The 19874-nt window shown below is 33.8% G+C and overlaps 1 protein-coding gene across 4 annotated transcripts; it reads left to right on the top strand.

Annotated features, from left to right (window-relative positions):
- The first annotated feature begins 1786 nt into the window (after positions 1 to 1786).
- On the top strand, positions 1787 to 16438 carry LOC147405242 (ATP binding microtubule motor family protein). Of its 4 annotated transcripts, XM_086441484.1 has the most exons (21): positions 1787 to 1937; positions 2709 to 3236; positions 3391 to 3593; positions 3712 to 3835; positions 3979 to 4073; positions 4952 to 5087; positions 8582 to 8647; positions 8821 to 8883; positions 9280 to 9330; positions 9813 to 9895; positions 11250 to 11352; positions 11588 to 11636; positions 11762 to 11967; positions 12223 to 12462; positions 12618 to 12716; positions 12802 to 12873; positions 12998 to 13097; positions 13211 to 13323; positions 14853 to 14977; positions 15134 to 15212; positions 15940 to 16438. In XM_086441484.1, the coding sequence occupies exons 2-21, from the start codon at positions 2754 to 2756 to the stop codon at positions 16036 to 16038; spliced, it is 2589 nt and encodes an 862-aa protein (XP_086297610.1). In that variant the 5' UTR covers positions 1787 to 1937; positions 2709 to 2753; the 3' UTR covers positions 16039 to 16438. The 4 variants fall into 4 exon arrangements, with proteins under 4 accessions (XP_086297610.1, XP_086297608.1, XP_086297609.1 ...); XM_086441482.1 differs by lacking the exon at positions 15940 to 16438 and having other exon boundaries at positions 11765 to 11967; positions 15134 to 15326; XM_086441481.1 differs by lacking the exons at positions 1787 to 1937; positions 15940 to 16438 and adding an exon at positions 1982 to 2419 and having other exon boundaries at positions 15134 to 15324.
- The last annotated feature ends 3436 nt before the right edge of the window (positions 16439 to 19874 follow it).

The raw sequence follows: 19874 nt of genomic DNA, 5'->3' as shown, positions 1-19874 counted from the left end.
TCAATGAAACATTGACGAAAAATAGCCACAAATTTTTAAGGGACAAATAAACATTAGATGCAATAAAGTTATATTTTCGCGTCAACAATTTGCCTTCAGGGGGTAGTTGAGGAAAACCAATTAAGTTGGAGATTATTGTTTTAAAAAATGAGAGAAAAGGGAAAATAATAAAGTTTGATGGATATATTTGAAAATGAGGGTAGAAGAGGAAAAAATTGAAATTGAGAATTGTCCTCGAGATTTGTAAAAAGATTAAATCTCAATCCCTACTTATGGGGGGATAAACCTTGGAAAGTGAAAATTTATGTTTTATTACATAAAATATAGTTCGCTCGATCTGAGCATCTTCTTTAAGGTTAAGGGAGGTAAAATAATAAAATTGGAAGGGTATTATTATTTATAAAATAAAAAAAAAAAAACAAATGAGTAAAAGAGAAAAGATTGCAAAGTTATAGGGAGTATTATTGAAAAGGGGGTAACAAAAAATTGAAAGAATATTATTGAAAAAAGGAAAAGAGAAGAAAAAGAAAAATAATAAAATTCAAGAGGTGAAAAGGAAATGTAATAAAGTGAATGGAGTGAACCCCACACAAATTGTAGCTGAATTTGATGTTTAATCCCAACAAAATTATAGCAAGATGAGCCTTACAACTGTCTTTTATTATATAGATTTATATTTTTTGGATCAGTCTATTTGTACTGACCGTTTTGTGTGAGTGCACCTACTTTACGAGCGCACCTTAAAAATAATAACACTTTAATAAAACCTATTTTTATTAAGTACACCCACCTTTCATGTATATTTAACACTTCATATTTTTCCCATTGTCGTGGTCTCACATGTTAGCAAATGAGCCATCATCAACTTCTCCTCTCTCATTTGCAACAAAGCAACCAAGTTGATGCTAGATGTTATTCCTTTCCTCTTCTTGTATATATTCTATTACAATTGTAAATCATAAGAAATGGTAAAACAAGAAAATTTAGGATTTGTTTTGAGATAAAAGCAATGCACTTCAATTGAATTGTTAGAAACTGTTAATAACTCATGAAAGCATGAAAGTGAGCATTATTGAAAATCTAAACCCATTTAGTGATAATATTAATATAAAAAAAATGATTTATAGTCAATTCCAAGTCTTCCAGCGTCGACATGGATTGAGCCATGTCAACATGAGGCTTTCAACATAGCTTTATCCACGTTGACATTAACCTATTGTCACACATAAAAATTGAATTATTTACTTATGTCAACATGCCCTTATTGACATGGTCATTTTCATGTTGATATTGGTTTGTCAACACGTGAAAATCCCCAAAAAAATAAAATTCTATTCCATCATTTTATTGTCTTTTATTTATTTATCTCGTTAGTTCTTTGATTTATATTTCAAGATCACCATTCCCCTAGTATTGAGGTAATTGAGTTCAACAGTGAATTTATATTATAAAAAAAAAAAAACACACACACACACACAAACAAAAACAAAAGGGAATTTTTGATTAAAGTTGACTTCGATTAATGTATTCTATAGGAATATAGATGTTGGAAGTTTTGGAGAGGTGGTGTCGTCTAAGAGAGAAAAAGGTCAGTGGTTCACTTTGTCTCTATGCGAGATGTGAACAAGAGGTTAGGATTTTTTATTTGAAACTGGTTGGTGCACCTATTAAATTTTGGAAGGGCATAAAGGTCAGTTTTGTTTTTATTTTTAGGTGGTGCACTTACAATAAATGGATGGTGCAAATAGAGCATTTTTATTTTCTTTTAAAAATCTTACATAGCAAGCCAGGTCAAACTGGGTACGTTTGAAAAGCACGAATACTCCCGCTCGTTTTTTTTGGTAGGAAGGAGACTTTATGTTCTCTGGTTGTTTTGGAGATAGAATTGTTAATGGAGGGGCGAGTTGGATCGCTCAATTGAATCGCCAAGTTCAAAGGTAGTTCTTCTAATACAATTTTGTTCCATTTTCAGTGTATAATGTTATTAGGTCGAATGAAACTGGATTTGTCTTTGAAGTTCGAGTTAGATTCTTCACAGTTTCACACTTTCATCTTAATTACGAGATTAGGGTTTTCAGAGTTGGGTTTTTTCCATTTTCAGCCACATTTGTTGAAATTGGAGGGGTGTGTGTTCCTCCCGAGTTAATGCAGTGTGTTCTTTAGTAGGATCAAACCCATTGAGTCTGCCGTTGAAGGTTTGAGTTGAAATTCTTGACTATTATCTTCATAGGATACTAGTGTTTGTGTTTTGAGTTGTTCCATTTTCATTTTTTGAAAATGGAAGAAAGTGTTCCTCCCTGAGTTACTTCAAGTTTTTCATTTCGTCTGGTAATTTCGAAAGATTTGAATTCATGCTAAGAATCATACGAGATATTATCTTGGTTATACTGGGTTTTCTCAGATTATATTCGTATCTGTGGTAAGTAGTGTTTTTTTTTTTTTTGAACTTTAAGATCTGGGTTTTTAATTTTGAATTAACCCATTTTAAATGCCACAGTTAGTCTTCTTGGTTTTGTTAATTTATCTCTGTTTCACCCATGGAAGGGTTTTGAGTCTTGGAAGTTTGGTTGACGATTTAAGCTACTATCCTCAATTGTGGCTTGGGTTTTTAGTTTTGGGTCTTGGTTTTGAGGGTAGGGTTACTACCAAAGGTACACCTAACTTCTCAGGATCACTTTTAACACAACCCGTCCCTTCCGTCGTTGCAGATTACAAACAAAGAGAGAAACAGAGAAATAGAAAAAAAGGGTCTGATGGAATTCAATAGCCCTCCATATACGGTATCAGTGAGAAGAAATCCTCCTAGGAAAGCAAAGATAACGCCAGCAATCCATACCCCACATCTCTTGACAGCATCTACTCCTTTTGTCTCGAAAGATATACCACCATTTTCTCTTGAAGAAAACCTCCAGTGTGAGGTTCCCCAAAAACCTCCCTCTCTCTTGAAAACTTCCATTCAAGAGGAGAATTCTGAAAATATTAGAGTTTTTCTTCGAATAAGACCCCTCAATACAATGCAGAGTAGAAAGAAAAATGGTGATGGAGAAAAAAATGCTCGATCTAGATCAAAGGGCATTTCGCCAAAACAGGAGGTGAAGAAAAATGAGATCTGCTTATTTGTCAATGATGCACGATCAGTGACACTTTCACCGCCACAGAGTATGCAGGATTCAAAACGTGTCAAAACTGAGATCTATGATGGTTTCAGCCATGTATTTGAACCTGATTCTTTCCAGGTATGGTTCATCTTATTTTTCTAAGATTTATCACTTTGTATTTCTCTTCATTCTTTGTTTTGTTTTTGTTTTTTTTCTTGGGTGAGGGTTTGGTGTGCTTGTCTTCATTCCAATGCTAGTTTACTCCTAAAAGAAAAATAATTCTCTCTTCCAGAATGAAGTTTATGAGAGGGTTATGGATCCTCTGGTATTGGATTTTATTGGAGGAAAGAGTGGAATGCTGGTCGCGATGGGACCTACTGGTTCAGGAAAGACACATACAATTTTTGGATGTCCGAGAGAGCCAGGGATGATCCCTCTTGCACTTCAAAAGATTTTTAATCGCACAGATATAAATGATTCTTCTAAGATGACAAGGTAATTGGCAATATGATTCTATACATATCTGCTCTTATTCATTAGTTGTACACATGACAGAGTATTCAATTGCTCAAACTTCAAGATGCATTACTATCTTCGATGTTTTATTTCACAGGTCATATTATATATCAATGTTTGAAATATATTCTGAACGGGGAAAGGGAGAGAAGATCTGTGATTTGTCCTCAGACGGAGCTGATTTGTGTCTGCAACAATCAGCTATAAAAGGTCTTCAAGAGGTAACTTATGTCTTCTTTTTTTTCCTGATAAGTGATTCAAGAGGTAACAAGGTTTCTGTTTTTTTTTAATATCCTTTCTTAATTCCTTAATTTAATATATTATGAATAGTGGCTAAGGGATGTCCATGCATCCTGATTTGCAGGTGATGGTTTTGAATGTTACCGAGGCAGAAGCTTTGATAGCACGTGGAATGTTGAAACGTGCTACTGCTATGACAAATTCAAACAGTCAATCAAGGTGCATAAAAACTAGAATATCTTGAGTAATGTAGCTTGGGGATTTCTGATACGATATTGCTATTAAAATGTAAATTTGTTGTTTCTTCTCCATTCAATTGGATTGCTTTGTGTTAACTGACGTGGGTTTTTAGATTCAATTTGATGAATGAAGCTCCTTCTTTGTCTTGGAATGTTGGAAGTCTTTATGATCATTGGAATTTCTTGGGTGTCTTGTTGGAAGAATTTCAGTCTAGTTTCATGGTTTTCTATAGAAAGATGATGTTTTGTCTGTCAATGATGCCAGATTAACTTCTTTTCGCAGAAAATGTGTCAAGTATTGGTTGACAACTGAATTGGTTTATGTACCTCAGTTGAAGTAGTTCAATGACCAAATTATGTTTATCTTTCATAGTTTGTATTACCAACTTTGTAAATTCAATTATGTTTTCAAGTCCAGTTTATCGATTCAAAAAAAAAAAAAATTATAAATTCAAATGTAAAACGTACAAGGAATACTTACTATTTAGTAACTGATAGGCCTATAGATCGGTAGGGAATGCATTCTTCTTCTTTTGTAACTATTTGTACAAAAGAAAAAAAAATTCTATGGAGCAACGAAAGTTGGATATTCGACATAGAAGATAGGTAACCTCAATATACTATTATTGTTTACTTCCTCACATACCTCCAAGCACATAAAACTTTCAGTGACTTATTGTTCAAAAAAGTCTAGAATTAGTTATTGATGGGAGCTGGGTCCTTCTCTTTATTGTTCAGGTACCTCAGTTTCCTGGTAGCGTACATAAACTTTTGGAGATCTTTTTATGAATTTCTGAAATACAGAATTAATTGGTTTTAACAAGATGATTTCTTTTATGCCTTTTCATGTGCTTGCAGTCGATCACAATGCATCATTAGCATCCACAGTGCTCCTAAAGTGATTGATGGTGAAGTTGAGGTTCTGCCCAACAATGCTGTTTTGACCATTGTGGACCTTGCTGGAGCTGAAAAAGAAAAGAAAACAGGGAATCAGGTTTCCATTCTTCACCATAATTTCTTTCACTCAACTAAATCCTTTTTTCCCTTAAGATTATGATTATGTTCTTTGTGAAAAAAAAAAACAGGCGTCGCTAATACTAGTTGCTAGATACATTCCCATAGGTTATATGATATAGCAACATGCTTACATATTCTTGGATATATATGGCAGAAACTTTATCATTTCATTTTTCTCTTAGAACACTTTTCAAAGAAGGGACACATGATATATAAAATTACTAAGATGGATTTGTTATTCAAGTTTCTTAAGGAGGTTATGCTTCCGTACATAACAAAAGGAGTTAAAGACTCATTACACCATTCTACACAAAGTAGAATTTCTCTTTTTTTTTATATTTTATATTGCAGGGTTTTCCCCCACCCTTTTTTTGGGGTGGGACTAGTCCTTACGGTTGCACGCTCCGATCCCACAGAAGTTTCCCAATGTGCAATAGGGTAAGTTAGGAGGGCACCCAGCTTCAAAGAAGACTAGAGGCAGCAAACCCTATCACTAGTATTACTGCTAAGCCAATCTAGGGGTGGGGAAGCGTAGTTCTCTTAGTTCAAGAAATATTTTTGTGGATCAGTGGACCTCGTAATCTTTATATTCGCATCTGAGAATTTTTACTTGCTCATCTAAATCTTATTCCAATTACTGGGTTGGTAGCATGAATCTTATTTTTCCATTTATCTCTATCATGAAGCATATCTTCAGTCAAGACATGTTATTCATATATTTTCTTACCAACTTCATTCATAACTAGTTCTTTGAGGTATTGCGTTATTTGTTTAACAATCTTAACTAGTTATTCACCCTTCACCCTGAAGGGTTTGAATAAGTCGTAATGCCTATATTCTATCTTGGTCATACCTATCTTAAAACCCTTAGTTTATGCGTCCTGATTTGGATTTACCCCCTCTCTAGTTTGATCTACCAAAACTGCATCATCTATAAATAACATAAACTAAGCTACCTCTCATTAAATATGAGCAGTTAATCGATCCATAACTAGTACGTATTGTCTTAGTGCAGATTCTTGGTGCAAACCTATTTAATTGGAAAGTCCCTTGCCCTTCCAAACACTATCTATAACTTCGTCATACATATCCTCAATAATGTAAATATACGATCATCTTTTTTTCTAATATCCACCAATTTAAAGCGGTAGTTACTATAAATTTTTTTTCTAAGGCTATAAAAATCATGTGTAGATGCTTCAGTTTTTCCCAAAATTTCTCCATTGATTGTTGACCTTCTTGTCATGAGCCAAATTGGTTCTCTGTTATCATTTTTCTTGTATTAACTGCTTCTCCATCTCTCTTTTACAATATTTCAATGTAATTTTTAGAATTTGTGTTATGGGGATTGTCATTTTCATGACCATTCTTTTGTCGCAATGAAAATGTCTTATTTTTTAATTCAGGAGGGGTTTTTTTTGGATTCCATATCTTGAATATAGATTCTATATTTGGACTAGAAAATAAATGCATTATTTGTTTTATCCCATAATTTTGCACATTGCATATTGCGATTGTAACTGTTAACCAACCAACCACTCCAAAAGAATGATTTGTTGGAGAGGGAGGTGAACTATGAATAAGAGGGTCACAAGGCTTAATGGGGTATGACACACCCAAGAGTGGAGGAAAATATACACTCAACACTCCCCTTCACACATAAAGGTGGAAAGAATCGAACCCATGACTTATACGAACCTAGCACTTTGATACTATGTTAACCAACCAACTATTTCAAAAGACCAATCTGTTGGAGAGGTGGAGAACTATGAATATAAGAGGATCATGGGGCTTAACTAAGGTATGACACACTCGAGAGTGGAGGTAAATACACACTCAACAATTACTATAAACGGGAAATTTTTTAGAACTTTTCCTCTAATCATCTGGCATTCTCTTAGGGTTTGTTATTTACAGAAGTCAGCTTTTGGAAGAAACGGAAGCCCAGAGCCTGAAAAGCTACATCCTGCAGAAGTTTGTTCGTTACAAAAACATATAAGCTAGAAATTGATGTTCGTTTGACAACTTTTTATTGTTGGATTCTGGTAAAATGATCAAAATACCCTTAATGTTGATAATGCACCCAGAATACACCAAAAATGATCAGAATACCTTAATAAATATATATATATATATATATAATAATAATAAATTTATAAATTTTATTATTCTATAGAAATTTCGGCAACATCTCCTCTTAAAAAAAAAAATTACTTGCATAATATAAAGTCTAACATTCACATAAAAATGAAGGGTGTTTTGGTAATAAAGTAGTGATGAATTGCTTTTGGTCTTGGTCGTAAAGATGAAGGGTATTTTGGTAAAGATGGAGGGTATTTTGATAGTAATTCCCTTTTGGAAGATGAAGGGTATTTTGGCAATCTCTTTTTATTTTTAAGGTTAAGTTGATTGGAAATTTGATTAAAGATGAAGGGTATTTTGGTAAAGATGAAGGGTATTTTGGTAATCCCTTTTTGTTTTTAAGGTTAAGTTTGGTTGGAAATTTGATTAAAGATGAAGGTATTTTGGTAATTCCCTTTTGTTTTTTAAGGTTAAGTTCGGTTGGAAATTTGATTAAAGATGAAGGGTATTTTGGTAATCTTCTTTTTGGAAATTTGATTAAAGAAGAAGGGTATTTTGGTAATTCTCTTTCATTTTTTTAAAGTGAAATTTGGTTGGAAATTTGATTAAAGATGAAGGGTTTTTTGGTAATTATCTTTTATTTTTTAAGGTTAAGTTTGGTTGGAAATTTGATTAAAGATGAAAGGTATTTTGGTAATTCTCTTCTGTTTTTTTATGGTTAAATTTGGTTGGAAATTTGATTAAAGATGAAGGGTATTTTGGTAATTACACATGAACTGTTTTACATTTTTGGCTTGTCACAAAAGCCATTTGAAGAAGTCTCTTTTGGGTGACTTCCGTTAGGAGCTACTTTTTGGCTTCAGTTAAAATCTGCCGGAGTAAAAATGCTCAAACAAACATCATTCATCTGACTTTTTTGACTTAAAAGCAAAAAAAGCTGGTTCCTGAAGCTCAAACGAAAAGCCCCTTAGTCTCAAAAATCTTATTAAACAATTTAGTTAACTAGAATAATTTGTTTTCTTCTGTGCACTTTCAAACTTCTGTAAGTGTAGCATTTGGGTTATAGCCTTTCCTACTGTCACTTTGAGTAAACTTCTTTCACTTTTATAATCTTGATTGTATGGCGGTTTAGATTTGTAGTGATCTTTTATATTATTAGTGTTTCTAGGTTTTTGACTGGTGGACATTTAATTGTGTTGCCATAAAAGGTACTTCTGTGTAAACAATTGTAGTTAATCATGTCGTTATTTTGAAGTTTGATGAGATTTATATCCTTGTGTAGTTAACTGGCTAATCTTTTATTAGGTTATTTAATTCATTTTTGAAGTTGGAAAGAGAGTTATAAACTTATAATGGTATATATGCCCATTCTGGTTATGTGATCTGCAGGGGACAAGATTGTTAGAAAGCAACTTCATCAACAACACATCAATGGTGTTTAGTCTGTGTCTAAGAGTATGTGGTTTAGGATTGACTTTTTTCTCCTAGTATCATCTTACTGTATTTCATATGATAAATATTTTTTCTTGCTAACTTTGTATCCCATAAGGGAAAATGTTTGTTGATTGTTTGATGGTTCATCAAGGATTTATATTCAGTTTTATTTTCTGCCCCTTCCCCCATTTCAGTCGTTACTGGAGCACCAAAAGAACCCCAAGAAGCCATTGCAGAAGCACTTCCAGAGCTCTTTGGTAATACTTTCCCTTCATTTAGTTCATATTTCATAGATTGCATTGTGTCATACCTTCCAACATATGACCAATGTTTGAAATCTTGTTCTGAGGCAATGCTTTGGTCAGAAGAAAAACCGAAATATTCTGAGACAATCCAGAACATTCCTGAAACATTTAATGCTGATGATATTTTGCTTCGGTTTCGACCAAAACATAATGTTCCCCTGAAACATTCTAAAGCAGCAAACAACTTTGAACCATGCACATGATCGTTTAAGTTTGCATAATGTATGTGGCACTTTTAACCTTTTGATGGTGTCTGTCAAGAATTTAATTCAAATTGTTTTTATGTTTCATATTTAATTATATGAGGTCTAATTCTCAACAATAATTGACATTAGTTGTTTTGGACAGTTGACCAGGTATTTAAGAGATTATTTGGAGGGCAAGAAGCGGATGACCTTGGTATGTTATTTTCATACACCAATTTAGTTGTCCACTCACTATTTTCAGTTCCTGATGCGTTTGAGTTAGATTTATTTATTTTTTAAAGTGTTCTCTTTCTTTGTCAATGTACTTTATATATATTGGTAGACGGATGGGAGCACTGACACTATATTTATAACCCATGGGTTATAGGGTTACCTTGCTTTGATTTCGTTGACTATTGACAGCATGACTTAGCTTTTAACTTGAATTATACCAAAGAATAGTGTTCCATTGAGCTCATTTCTTTTTCTCTTTCTGATATATCAACTCTTATCTATTTTAGGACGTGATTAAGTTGTATCTCATGCTCATCAGTTCACGATGTTGAATTGTGATGAAATAATTTGGCGAGAACCTTTTGTTGTCTACTCTTTTGTCATAGAAAGCTGATGTGATTCGTCTCTTCAAGGAAACTTGAAGAATATTTCAATGACGTTCTTATGTATTCTGTTTTGTAGATTCTAACTGTAAAACCAGGGAGTCATGATTATCTGGATACATCCTTTTTGCTTAGACAAGCTTCGCCTTATATGAAAATCAAGTAAGCTTATTAGTTCACCTGTTCACTCTTTTATTTGTTGAGAAAACCTGTGTTGGTCACAAATACCCATCCTATGTGTTTGTCATGCAAAATTTTAATATTGTGGTAGTGGCACTCTTCTGGTCTATTGAAAACATGAATGTTTAGCCCACCCCCTTTAATGAAACAGCCCTACAAAACCAGCCTGGTAGGTGATCCCTCGCTGTTGGACTTGAAAATTTTGTTTTTCATCATGGGCCTGGATCCAATGCCTGTCACTCATGGGCTTCTTCTTGAATCCCTTGATAAAAAAATCACTCAAATTCCAAGTAGGAGTTTTCCAGCAGTCTGAGTATGGTGTAGGTGCATCAAAGGCAAGGCCATATCATGTGGTCAATGGACCCAAAGAGAGTGCCCAACACCTTATTTTTTATAAACCATTCTTCTCTGCCTAGTTCATTTATGCATCTCTTTCGTCACATCTTAGAAATTGAAGCATCTTTCTTGTAAAAGTTTGAACATGTTTGAGTTTGACCCATTTCTTTTCAATTATGGCTTGTTTAAAAAACACTCTTCTAACACAGCAAGGAATTAATTTTTAAAAGAATGCAAGTAGAATGGAGGGTTTCTTATTTATCCAAACACAATATCAGAAAGAGATCCATCTGTCTATTAGCCATTGCAGAACTAATTGTCGCTAGCACATTGTAGTCAGCTTGTAATGGACAGAATTAATTGTCCTATGCTGTTGCTTTCTCCATTAACATCAGATTCTCTGAATGTGTTAATCATAGAACAGGCTAAACTTCCCACTTGTACCAATGCTGTAGACTGGTTCAAGTTACACTATCTTAATTGTAAGTTGGGATAAAGACTGTATGTCAATGATGCAGCCCTCATATCCGAACTGCAAGGTATAATGTGGATTATTTCATTAACTATTAAGATCCTCCCTCAAGTTTCCTATTATGGGAAATAGATTTTTATTTTAATTAGTTTACTTTTGCTTGAATGGCTGTGCTTATTCTTACAATTTCTCATGTAAAATTATCAAGCATCCCCATAATTTTGGTATAAGGTTGTGCCAAAGATCATCTTTCTTAATTGCCTCGTGAACCACATGCTAAAGTTTTTTTTTTTTTTTTGTTGACATTATTAAAATATTGTGCACACTAAATATGATGTATGGGGCCTTATGCTAGACCATTTCAATCTTAGGAAGTTATTTGTTGCTACTTATTTACAAATGTTTATTTCCTTATTATTCTCAGGCTTATTCATATTTAATATTATTTTAATTACTATCTTCTTTTGCCTTCTCATGCGTTGTTTTTCTTGATTAGATGATTTAAATTATATTTTGTTTACTTTTTAGGTTCAAGAATGTTGAAGAGCCTTATCAAAAGAGACGAACTAACACATTGCCTCGGGTGGAGGAACCTAAAAGAAGGAAGTTTAGAGATATGGATGCTAACGTGGTATTCAATTGTGTCAATTATATTCTATAATGTTTTTATATATTCATTTAAAGAGTGCACTTGTGACTTGTGAGGCTTACGGCCTACACTTGGAGGCTTGTGCTTGATACGCCCCATGCCTTCCAATTTAAAAAAAAAAAACATTGGAGCTTGAGATACATTAAATTATACTGCTAACCACCCTTCTTCTATTTTCTATCATTTCATTTTAATTCTTTTTTTTTTTTCTCCTAAGATTGATGAAGGAAAGAGCGCTAGAGATGAGCACCCGATTCTTGAAAAAGGTACCAAAATTCTGTAACCATAGCTTTTTATTTTCTTTGTACCTCTTCTATTCAATTAGCATTTGTCCATGATTTCTTTTTTGGATTTCTGTCAACAAGAACATGTTACTGCTTATTTGGCACAGAAGTGATTTCAGAATCACTCCAGCAACTTGAACCTCTGAATGTTGCAACTTCATCTCCAAGATCTGTCAAATTGGAAATGAAGGAGAAAGCACAGCTTGAAGAGTATTCTGTAGAGCTGGCAAGGATGAAAAGAAAGGAACAAGTCTTGCTGAACTTCTCTAAGGCTTTATGGAATGTTCTAAAGCAATACAAGGAAAAACTTGAGGTTGTGACCATTACTAGTTTTTCCTTTGACTTTAAACTTGTCACTTTTGTTGCACCAAGGAGGTATTAATGAAAAAGTATGAAATAAATACAAAAAGCTATGTCATATTATGAAGAGGGTTTCTTCAAAATTTTGAAGCTGCCTGCCTGCTTCAAAGTCGGACTCATTAATGAAGGAGTATTTTGAAAATTCTGGTCTGGTCTATTTCTTAAATTTGACATTTTATCTTGTTTGCTGATATTTATTATGAAACAGGAGTCAGAAGATGAAATCAAAAGTCTTAAAATGAGCCTTTACGATGAAAATTCTCGATATTTGGAGTTGAAAAAAGAACTAGCCGATTTGAAATCCTATGACCATGCACAACATTCAACTGGGACATCTTCTGGTCTTGAAGTTGTTACAGATGCTGAAATTGGTGTTACTGGGCCACCACAATTGACAGAACATGAATCAAATAGCATTTGTGAGGGTTGCAGAGAGAATCTTACTCCAGTTACGTACTTCAACTTTTGTGGAAATTTGTTTTGTAGTAATATCAACTTGCTGCAATTATGAGGTTCTTTCTTTTAATTTAATTGAATATGTTGATGGTCATAATGGTTTGCTCTATCCTCTTAATAGTCCAAGAATCTTTGATCTATGTTTAGGTTGTTGTGGACTCTTGTTCTCCAAACCTCAAGACTTATGTGTCTAACCTTGAGAAATGTGATACCATTGAAGAACAGAGTCAGGAAACTTCCTTGCAGGTTATTTTGTTACTATTGACTTGCATTTATTATTCTTACTAGAAGGGTCCCTTATTCAGTAGACTAAGAGCCCTTTCTCTCTCAGACGCAAGGTCCTGACATGGTAATTGATGATTCAAAATTTTCAGTCATAGACCTCAAACAGCAGAACTATCAGGTAAAGAACTATTTCTGATCTTAGGAAGTAGGCATTAATGACTATGATTAGGATTTTCATTTAACATTCTTTATTTTTGAGGATTTTTGGACTAGTTAATAAGTCAACAGCGCTTGTCTAACAGAATTTTGAAATCATTCCTGAAAGGGGAAACAATGCCGAAGATTTAAAAGATCTTAAACATGTGGAAATCAAGGACAGCTCTTCAAGTGCTGATATAGCAGGTTTAATTTTCTAAATTTCTTTTCTGTACTTAGTACTTTCATCTCTGCTTGATCTTTGAGTGTTATCAGAACAATAATTTACCAAGCTGTATTCAATATGGTTTTCTTTACAGAAAGTGGTTTAAAGCTTTCAGAGTCGATAGGCAGCCTTTCTCAGTCACAGGTTCTGGTTGGAGTTGACAATTCTCCAATGGTGGGGAAAACAATATCTAGTCAAGAGGAAATGGTTATGTTCTCAACGAATACCTTTAACTCTGAATTTTTATCACACCATCTTTTTTAAAAAATCAATTTATTTATACTGCCCTTTCCAATCTTTAGCTTTCTTTTGATCCAACCTAGATCTTTGCCAAAAGTTTAATTATTTGGATGGCTACTTGTTGATCTTTCACTATATCTGTATCTTTTATACAACATTAAGAAATGTTAAAAAAAGTGCAAGACGTATGTGGGGCAATTCATATCTGTGAAATGAGGTGTCTTTCCTCATGGATCAACTTCATGGTCTCTGCTAGACGTCCTCCAAAGCCATTGCACCGTCCTTGTCTTGAGCATTTTGCAAGAAAGCATTATGTTAGGTCATCTCCTTCTCACGGACTCTAAGCCTTGAAGCAGCATAAGTTGTAAGCTTCAAATTTAAAAAATGCTAAGAGATTCTATAGAAGTCATAATTTTTTTTTTTAATAAAAAAAATGAACCAACAAAAATAAAAAGGAGAATTTCAAAATGACAGGCAGGTAAATTTGAAAATCTGTGATGATTGTGAAGCTAGGTCACATGGCTCACAAGTTGCAAGAGTGAACCACTTGTAGATTGGGGCTTTTGATGAAGTTTTGGTGTGAATCCTAGTGTTTCATAATCCTAAGAAATGTTGTGTCAGACTTTGTTCAAGTAAATGCCAGCTCAATAGAAGTTTTATCCCTGTACCCTGAAATCTTTAATAGAGGGGACCTGGGAGGTAGATTGGGGGCTTTGGTGAAGTTTTGAGTGAGGCTTTCTCTATTAACATAGATTCCTTGTTTGAGATTTTGTGATCTTTCTTTTCCATATTAAATTCTTTTTTTTACTTTTCATTTTTTCTTCCAATTCTTTGTGAGGATTTATGAGAGAGTTTTGTATTCTTGGAGAGAAGTTCTTGATTATAGCGAGCAGGCTCAATTGAGGTATTCTCCATATTTTTATATTTTTTTTACCACTTATTTATTGAATCACATTCTTCTGTATCTTTTGATTAATTTCTCTATTCTCCCATCCACTCAAATTCTCAAATGGAAGCCTTTCGTATATTTCTTCCTGGAGTTGTCTAGAAATTGAAAAAAGGGGACCCCGGACCTGTAATGTGATTATTCCAAGTATTTTTTTCATGAGTTGAAGATGAGATTTAAACTGTTGCAAGGAGTATATACTCAAACCAACAGCCATGAATTCTTTTGGTAGTGTGTGACTTCTCTCAATTCTCACACATGGACAGGACACCCTTGACTCTCTGTATCTGTTTCATCAATTGGAAGATCAATGTCACTCTGCTTCAGCCATTCTTACCGTTTCACTATTTTAAAGATTTAATCAACACTGAATTATATTCCATAATGGCTAGAGGAACAAACAATATTTATGAAAAATTCTCACTTTGTTGCACTTGTATTTCTTTTGTGAGAGAATTATCCCTTTCCTGCTTTCATTTGAGGACAATTTACTTTGTTATTTCTTATTGTTCACCTGAATAAGCCTCTTTTTGGATTGCTTCTATTTTAGGCATTGTCTAAGGTACAGGTATCACCAAATGAAGAGGTAGTAAATGTTGATACACACAATGCCAGCAAAAGTGGATCAAAACATATGAGTCCTTGCAAATCTTTAAATGTAGAGAAACCCAGAAGGTCAGTGCATGGCATTTGATTAAAGAAATTTTTGGATGATTTCTATCTATTTTGTTGACTGTGTGGCTTAAGCTTAACTTGCACCTACTTAAACTAAAGTGCTAAGAAAGCTGCATGCCCTTTAAGCATATTAATCTACTTCGCTATGGTAAGCAGGAGATTGTTGCCTGCATCATCCATATTACTGAAGGAGATTAATGATTTGGATTTGGAAGATGAGCGTGAGAAACCAAAGGTGAACTCTCTTGTTTTATTTTCAATGATATGTCATTGTTATTTATAATATCTTCCTTGCTATTCTTCTTTTTTCTTCTGTAGTCCATGAGCCATGGTAGATAGTATGTTAGCCCTCCTTATTCATTTTCTTTTTGACGTATTAGAAAAGCTGATAGTCCTGCCAAGTTTTAAAGATTTTTTTTTTTTCATATTTAAATATTAAACCATTGGTTGATCGGTCCACAGGCAAAAATCTTTAAATGTAGAGAAACCCAGAAGGTCAGTGCATGGCATTTGATTAAAGAAATTTTTGGATGATTTCTATCTATTTTGTTGACTGTGTGGCTTAAGCTTAACTTGCACCTACTTAAACTAAAGTGCTAAGAAAGCTGCATGCCCTTTAAGCATATTAATCTACTTCGCTATGGTAAGCAGGAGATTGTTGCCTGCATCATCCATATTACTGAAGGAGATTAATGATTTGGATTTGGAAGATGAGCGTGAGAAACCAAAGGTGAACTCTCTTGTTTTATTTTCAATGAAATGTCATTGTAATTTATAATATCTTCCTTGCTATTCTTCTTTTTTCTTCTGTAGTCCATGAGCCGTGGTAGATAGTATGTTAGCCCTCCTTATTCATTTTCTTTTTGATGTATTAGAAAAGCTGATAGTCCTGCCAAGTTTTAAAGATTTTTTTTTTTTTTTTTTCATTTTAAATATTAAACCATTGGTTGATCGGTCCACAGGCAAGTAGAGGTGGTAAGAAATTTGCTGCTTTGGAAAGAGGACGAACTCAGGGTAGCATGTCTCTTCTTAGGTTGCTAAGGGGCAATGATCGTCTCTAATTATAACAGATGAGACTTGAGAGTTGTATATGGTTTTCAGTATTTTGGCATTTTGTTTGTTTGGTTCATTCAGTTTGTTTCATTGTGCAATTTGCACAGTACACGAGTCCTTTTTTGCTAAAAGCTCGTGTCAAGTCATGTTCAACCACAATAATGCCACCGTATGTACTACCTCACTTGGTGCAATAGTACACAAGTTGATATTAGTTTACAGAGGAAATTTATAGGATGGTTGTTTTTTGGTCAGAGGGAGATCAATTGTATGTATTGGATTTAGAAGATACGAAGGTATATTATACTAAGGAGAGAATAGCCATGACCTTTGCCCCCAATTTCTTCAGCATAGCAGAATTTCAATTCTTGAAATTTGGACAGTCTTCTTCTGTGTGGGTTTTGGTGAATATTTTATACTCCATTACAGATGATTTGCCTCACTAACCATAGTCTTCTTAAGATTAACAGAAAATGACTAATATTCTCATCTTCAATCTCGTGTCTAATACCCTTTATTTTTCACCCAAAAAGCCATCGTCATTTTTAAAAAATTAGTGATTAGGAATTATTAGGTAAGGGCAGACTTTAACCAACATTACAAACCATGTTCATTCTAGAGTAGTGAACCACAAACATGATTTCGAATAGAGCAAACCGACCAACCAGGCAACATTGATTGAGGCTCCTATTGCCTATACTACCACATAAGACAGGAAAAACATGGAATATATAGTAGGCAATTTCAAATTTTAGGAAATATGAAAATAAGAAATGAATTTAGGGGGCATTTGGATTAGAATGTCAGACTCTGATTCCAAATTCTAATTTTGGATTATTAAAATTAGATTAGAAAATTGAGTTCTTGAATCCAAAACCTCATTTGGCCACTATGAGAGCCTTGTCTTGAGGTTCAAATAGGATGATTTGGAGTCACCACCTAATTTTATGATCTAGGAACCAATGATTGACTCTATGCATGGATTTAGATCAGTTTTCAACTTGAATATAGAGTCCAAAGGTTAGACTATGGGATACATAAGGTGTTGGGTGTCGGTCTCACCCAACACATGGTTTCTCACTTTGTCTCTACTGCAATCCCATTAATTTATTTTATGGGTAAATCAAGTTGTATGTATTACGGTTTTAAAAACATGAAACATTTGGAACTTAAAGCCAAAATTTGGATTTAGGCTGATTTGAGATCCAAAAATGAATTAGTGTGTTATGTGTCTCCAGCAAATACATGCATTCAACAAATTTTGGTGTGTTAGCAATCAAAAAGCTTATTTCCTCATAGATTCTGGAATTCATTGCTTCGTGGGGTTTCAAGCACTTGACCTACTCTTCAAATTACAAAAAGATCTTTACTATATAAATTATTACAGGGTGGTGTTCGGCTGACACTCTTACAATGACAACGCTATCAAAACGTTTTATCCTATGTGGGTCAGAAATTTTGGATTGAGTTGATTTTTTGTGAAGAGATCATCCTTATCAAAAATCAGTCGAATCTGAAATTTTTAAGTCCATCAAAAGTGATTTAAAATTCTGAACTGTCGATTTTTTACTGAAAATTTATAAATCACTTTTGAAAGACTTAGAAGTTTCAGATTTGACTGATTTTTAGTGAGGATAATTTCCTCACCATAGAGATCATCCTCACAAAAAATCAGCCCAATCCGAAACTTGTAAGCCACATAGAACAGAACTTTTGTCCTCCTAAGAGTGTGAGCCGAATGCTCCACTCCTCCATTATTTCAATCCCACGACTGTTATGAACACGTTAGTTTCCTAAAATTACAAAAAATGTGCTTTTATTATGTTATCTTCAAACTCACCTTTCATAAAAATACATAATATTTTAAATTAAAAAGTAGCCGTAAAAATAAATTAAATGAAAAAATTAGATCATTTATTTAAAATATTTTTTTTTATAAGTAATTAATCATGCAAAAAATTCCTTTTTTTTTAATTTTATTATTACATTTACATGTGCATTGCGCATGGCACCTACTAGTGATATTTAATGTGATTAGACTTCCAACTATTATTTTACGAGATATATTACATAAGAATTGATGAGGACTGGTTACTGAGTAATGATTTCATGTTAAAATGGTTATGAGAATGATGCTTGATTACTTACCCACAAGATATTTTTTAAGTTTTAAGAGACTTGTACCTAGGATGTACATTTTACCCACAACCCGTTATCTGAATGGAAAATCTTACTGAAAAAGTGGGTTGAACCCGATTGGGTTTAGACTGAACCAAAACAGAGAAAATTTGGTTCGAGTCTGGGTTGACTCCTCCAAAATCGGATCAAACCCATTACATGGATCAAAAACTAAGTTATTATAATATGCTAATTTTTATAAGTTTTAGTACAAATGCTAACTTGGTGTGTTGGTGAGACGTGGTGACTTTGACACAACCTTGGTTCGACTCCTTTGAATCGAAGCCGAACCTGAAAAATACTTAAAACTTTCAATTCGATCTGGGTTTGGTTTTAACCTTTAGAACTTGAATCTGGACCGAATCCAAACCCAAGATTTTTGGGTTAGTCTCGATTTTAGTCAAATCCAAGCCAAACTCGAACATTTGGTTTGGTTTGATTCAGGTTTACCCGAATGTACATTCCTATGGGAATGAAACTCAATAGAAACAAAAATATATGTGATAAAAATTTGAAGGCCAAGGTAAGCATGTAAAAATCTGGGGAAAAAAAAAAAAGTTCTGAACTTCTAGAACCCACCCTTACCTAAAGGGTTACCTAAGATTTGGTGAATAGCTTTGATTCTCCATGACATTCCTAAGGATTTCTAATTTGATTTGGGTAAAGATTTGGATGAGGATAGGCTGGGAAGGGACATATCCTAGGATTTTCTAATTAGATTTGGATAAGAAATGAATTTAATTCAAAGCTAAAGTTAGTTAGCTAGGGATACGAGGAATATTGGATGGGTTAACTAGGAATGCCCCCCAAGATTTGTAGTTGGATTTGGAGACAAAATGAGATTTGGATAGAGATTTGCTAAATTTGTTGTGCTTTTGGCTATCATCAATGAGGGTTGACTATGATCAAGGGATCTTAAATGGGAATATGAAGGTTTTTTTAAGGAGCTTCAATGATAATTGGTGATCTATTTGAGAATGGTCAAAAGGGTTTGGCCATGATGAACCAAGTTACCATGGTCAAATAAGGTTGACCAAGAGAAATAAGGATTGACTATAGTCAAAGATGGAATAGGTGGTTCCTAAGGCATTTGGACAGTTTTAAAACATGTTTTTTTCTTTGAGAAAAATGAATGTTTTGAGATATTTGATGCTAGGAATGTGGGAATGCCTGCATCTTCTCGTTGAGATTAAAAAAAGGGGGGGGGGGGGGTAAAAGTTGAAAAAAAATAAATGAAGTTAAAATGGGTAAAAGTGGGATAAAAATAAAGTTTGAGGAACATTATTAAAAAATTGAAGTTAAAGGGGTAAAAGATGAAAAACAATAAAGTGGATTAAAAAGTAAAAGAAGAAATATAGTGTAGATCCCCCCCCCCCCCCCAATAACATTTTAGTAAATGGTGGGCTTTACAATTGTGTTTTATTATATAGATTTCGACATAAAAATAAGGGTAAGTCATGTCAGGGGTATTTTAGTTATTTAAAAAAAAAATGTCTAGGGAATATTTGATTTTGTATATAAATGGATGGTTTCTTGCATGAAAATGATTTTTCTAGGCATAAAATAATTTTATCATTTTGAAGGATTGGGAAGATTTGAACAATATTGATATTAGGGTTGCAACCTGGGCGGACTGGTCCAAACTCAACCTGATTGATAGACAAGC

This window comes from Akebia trifoliata, chromosome 4 (assembly GCF_017979445.1).
Source record: "Akebia trifoliata isolate Shusen 1 chromosome 4, ASM1797944v1, whole genome shotgun sequence".
NCBI lineage: Eukaryota > Viridiplantae > Streptophyta > Magnoliopsida > Ranunculales > Lardizabalaceae > Akebia > Akebia trifoliata.
Note: the sequence above shows the minus strand (reverse complement) of the source record. Positions and strands in the feature narration are given on the sequence as shown.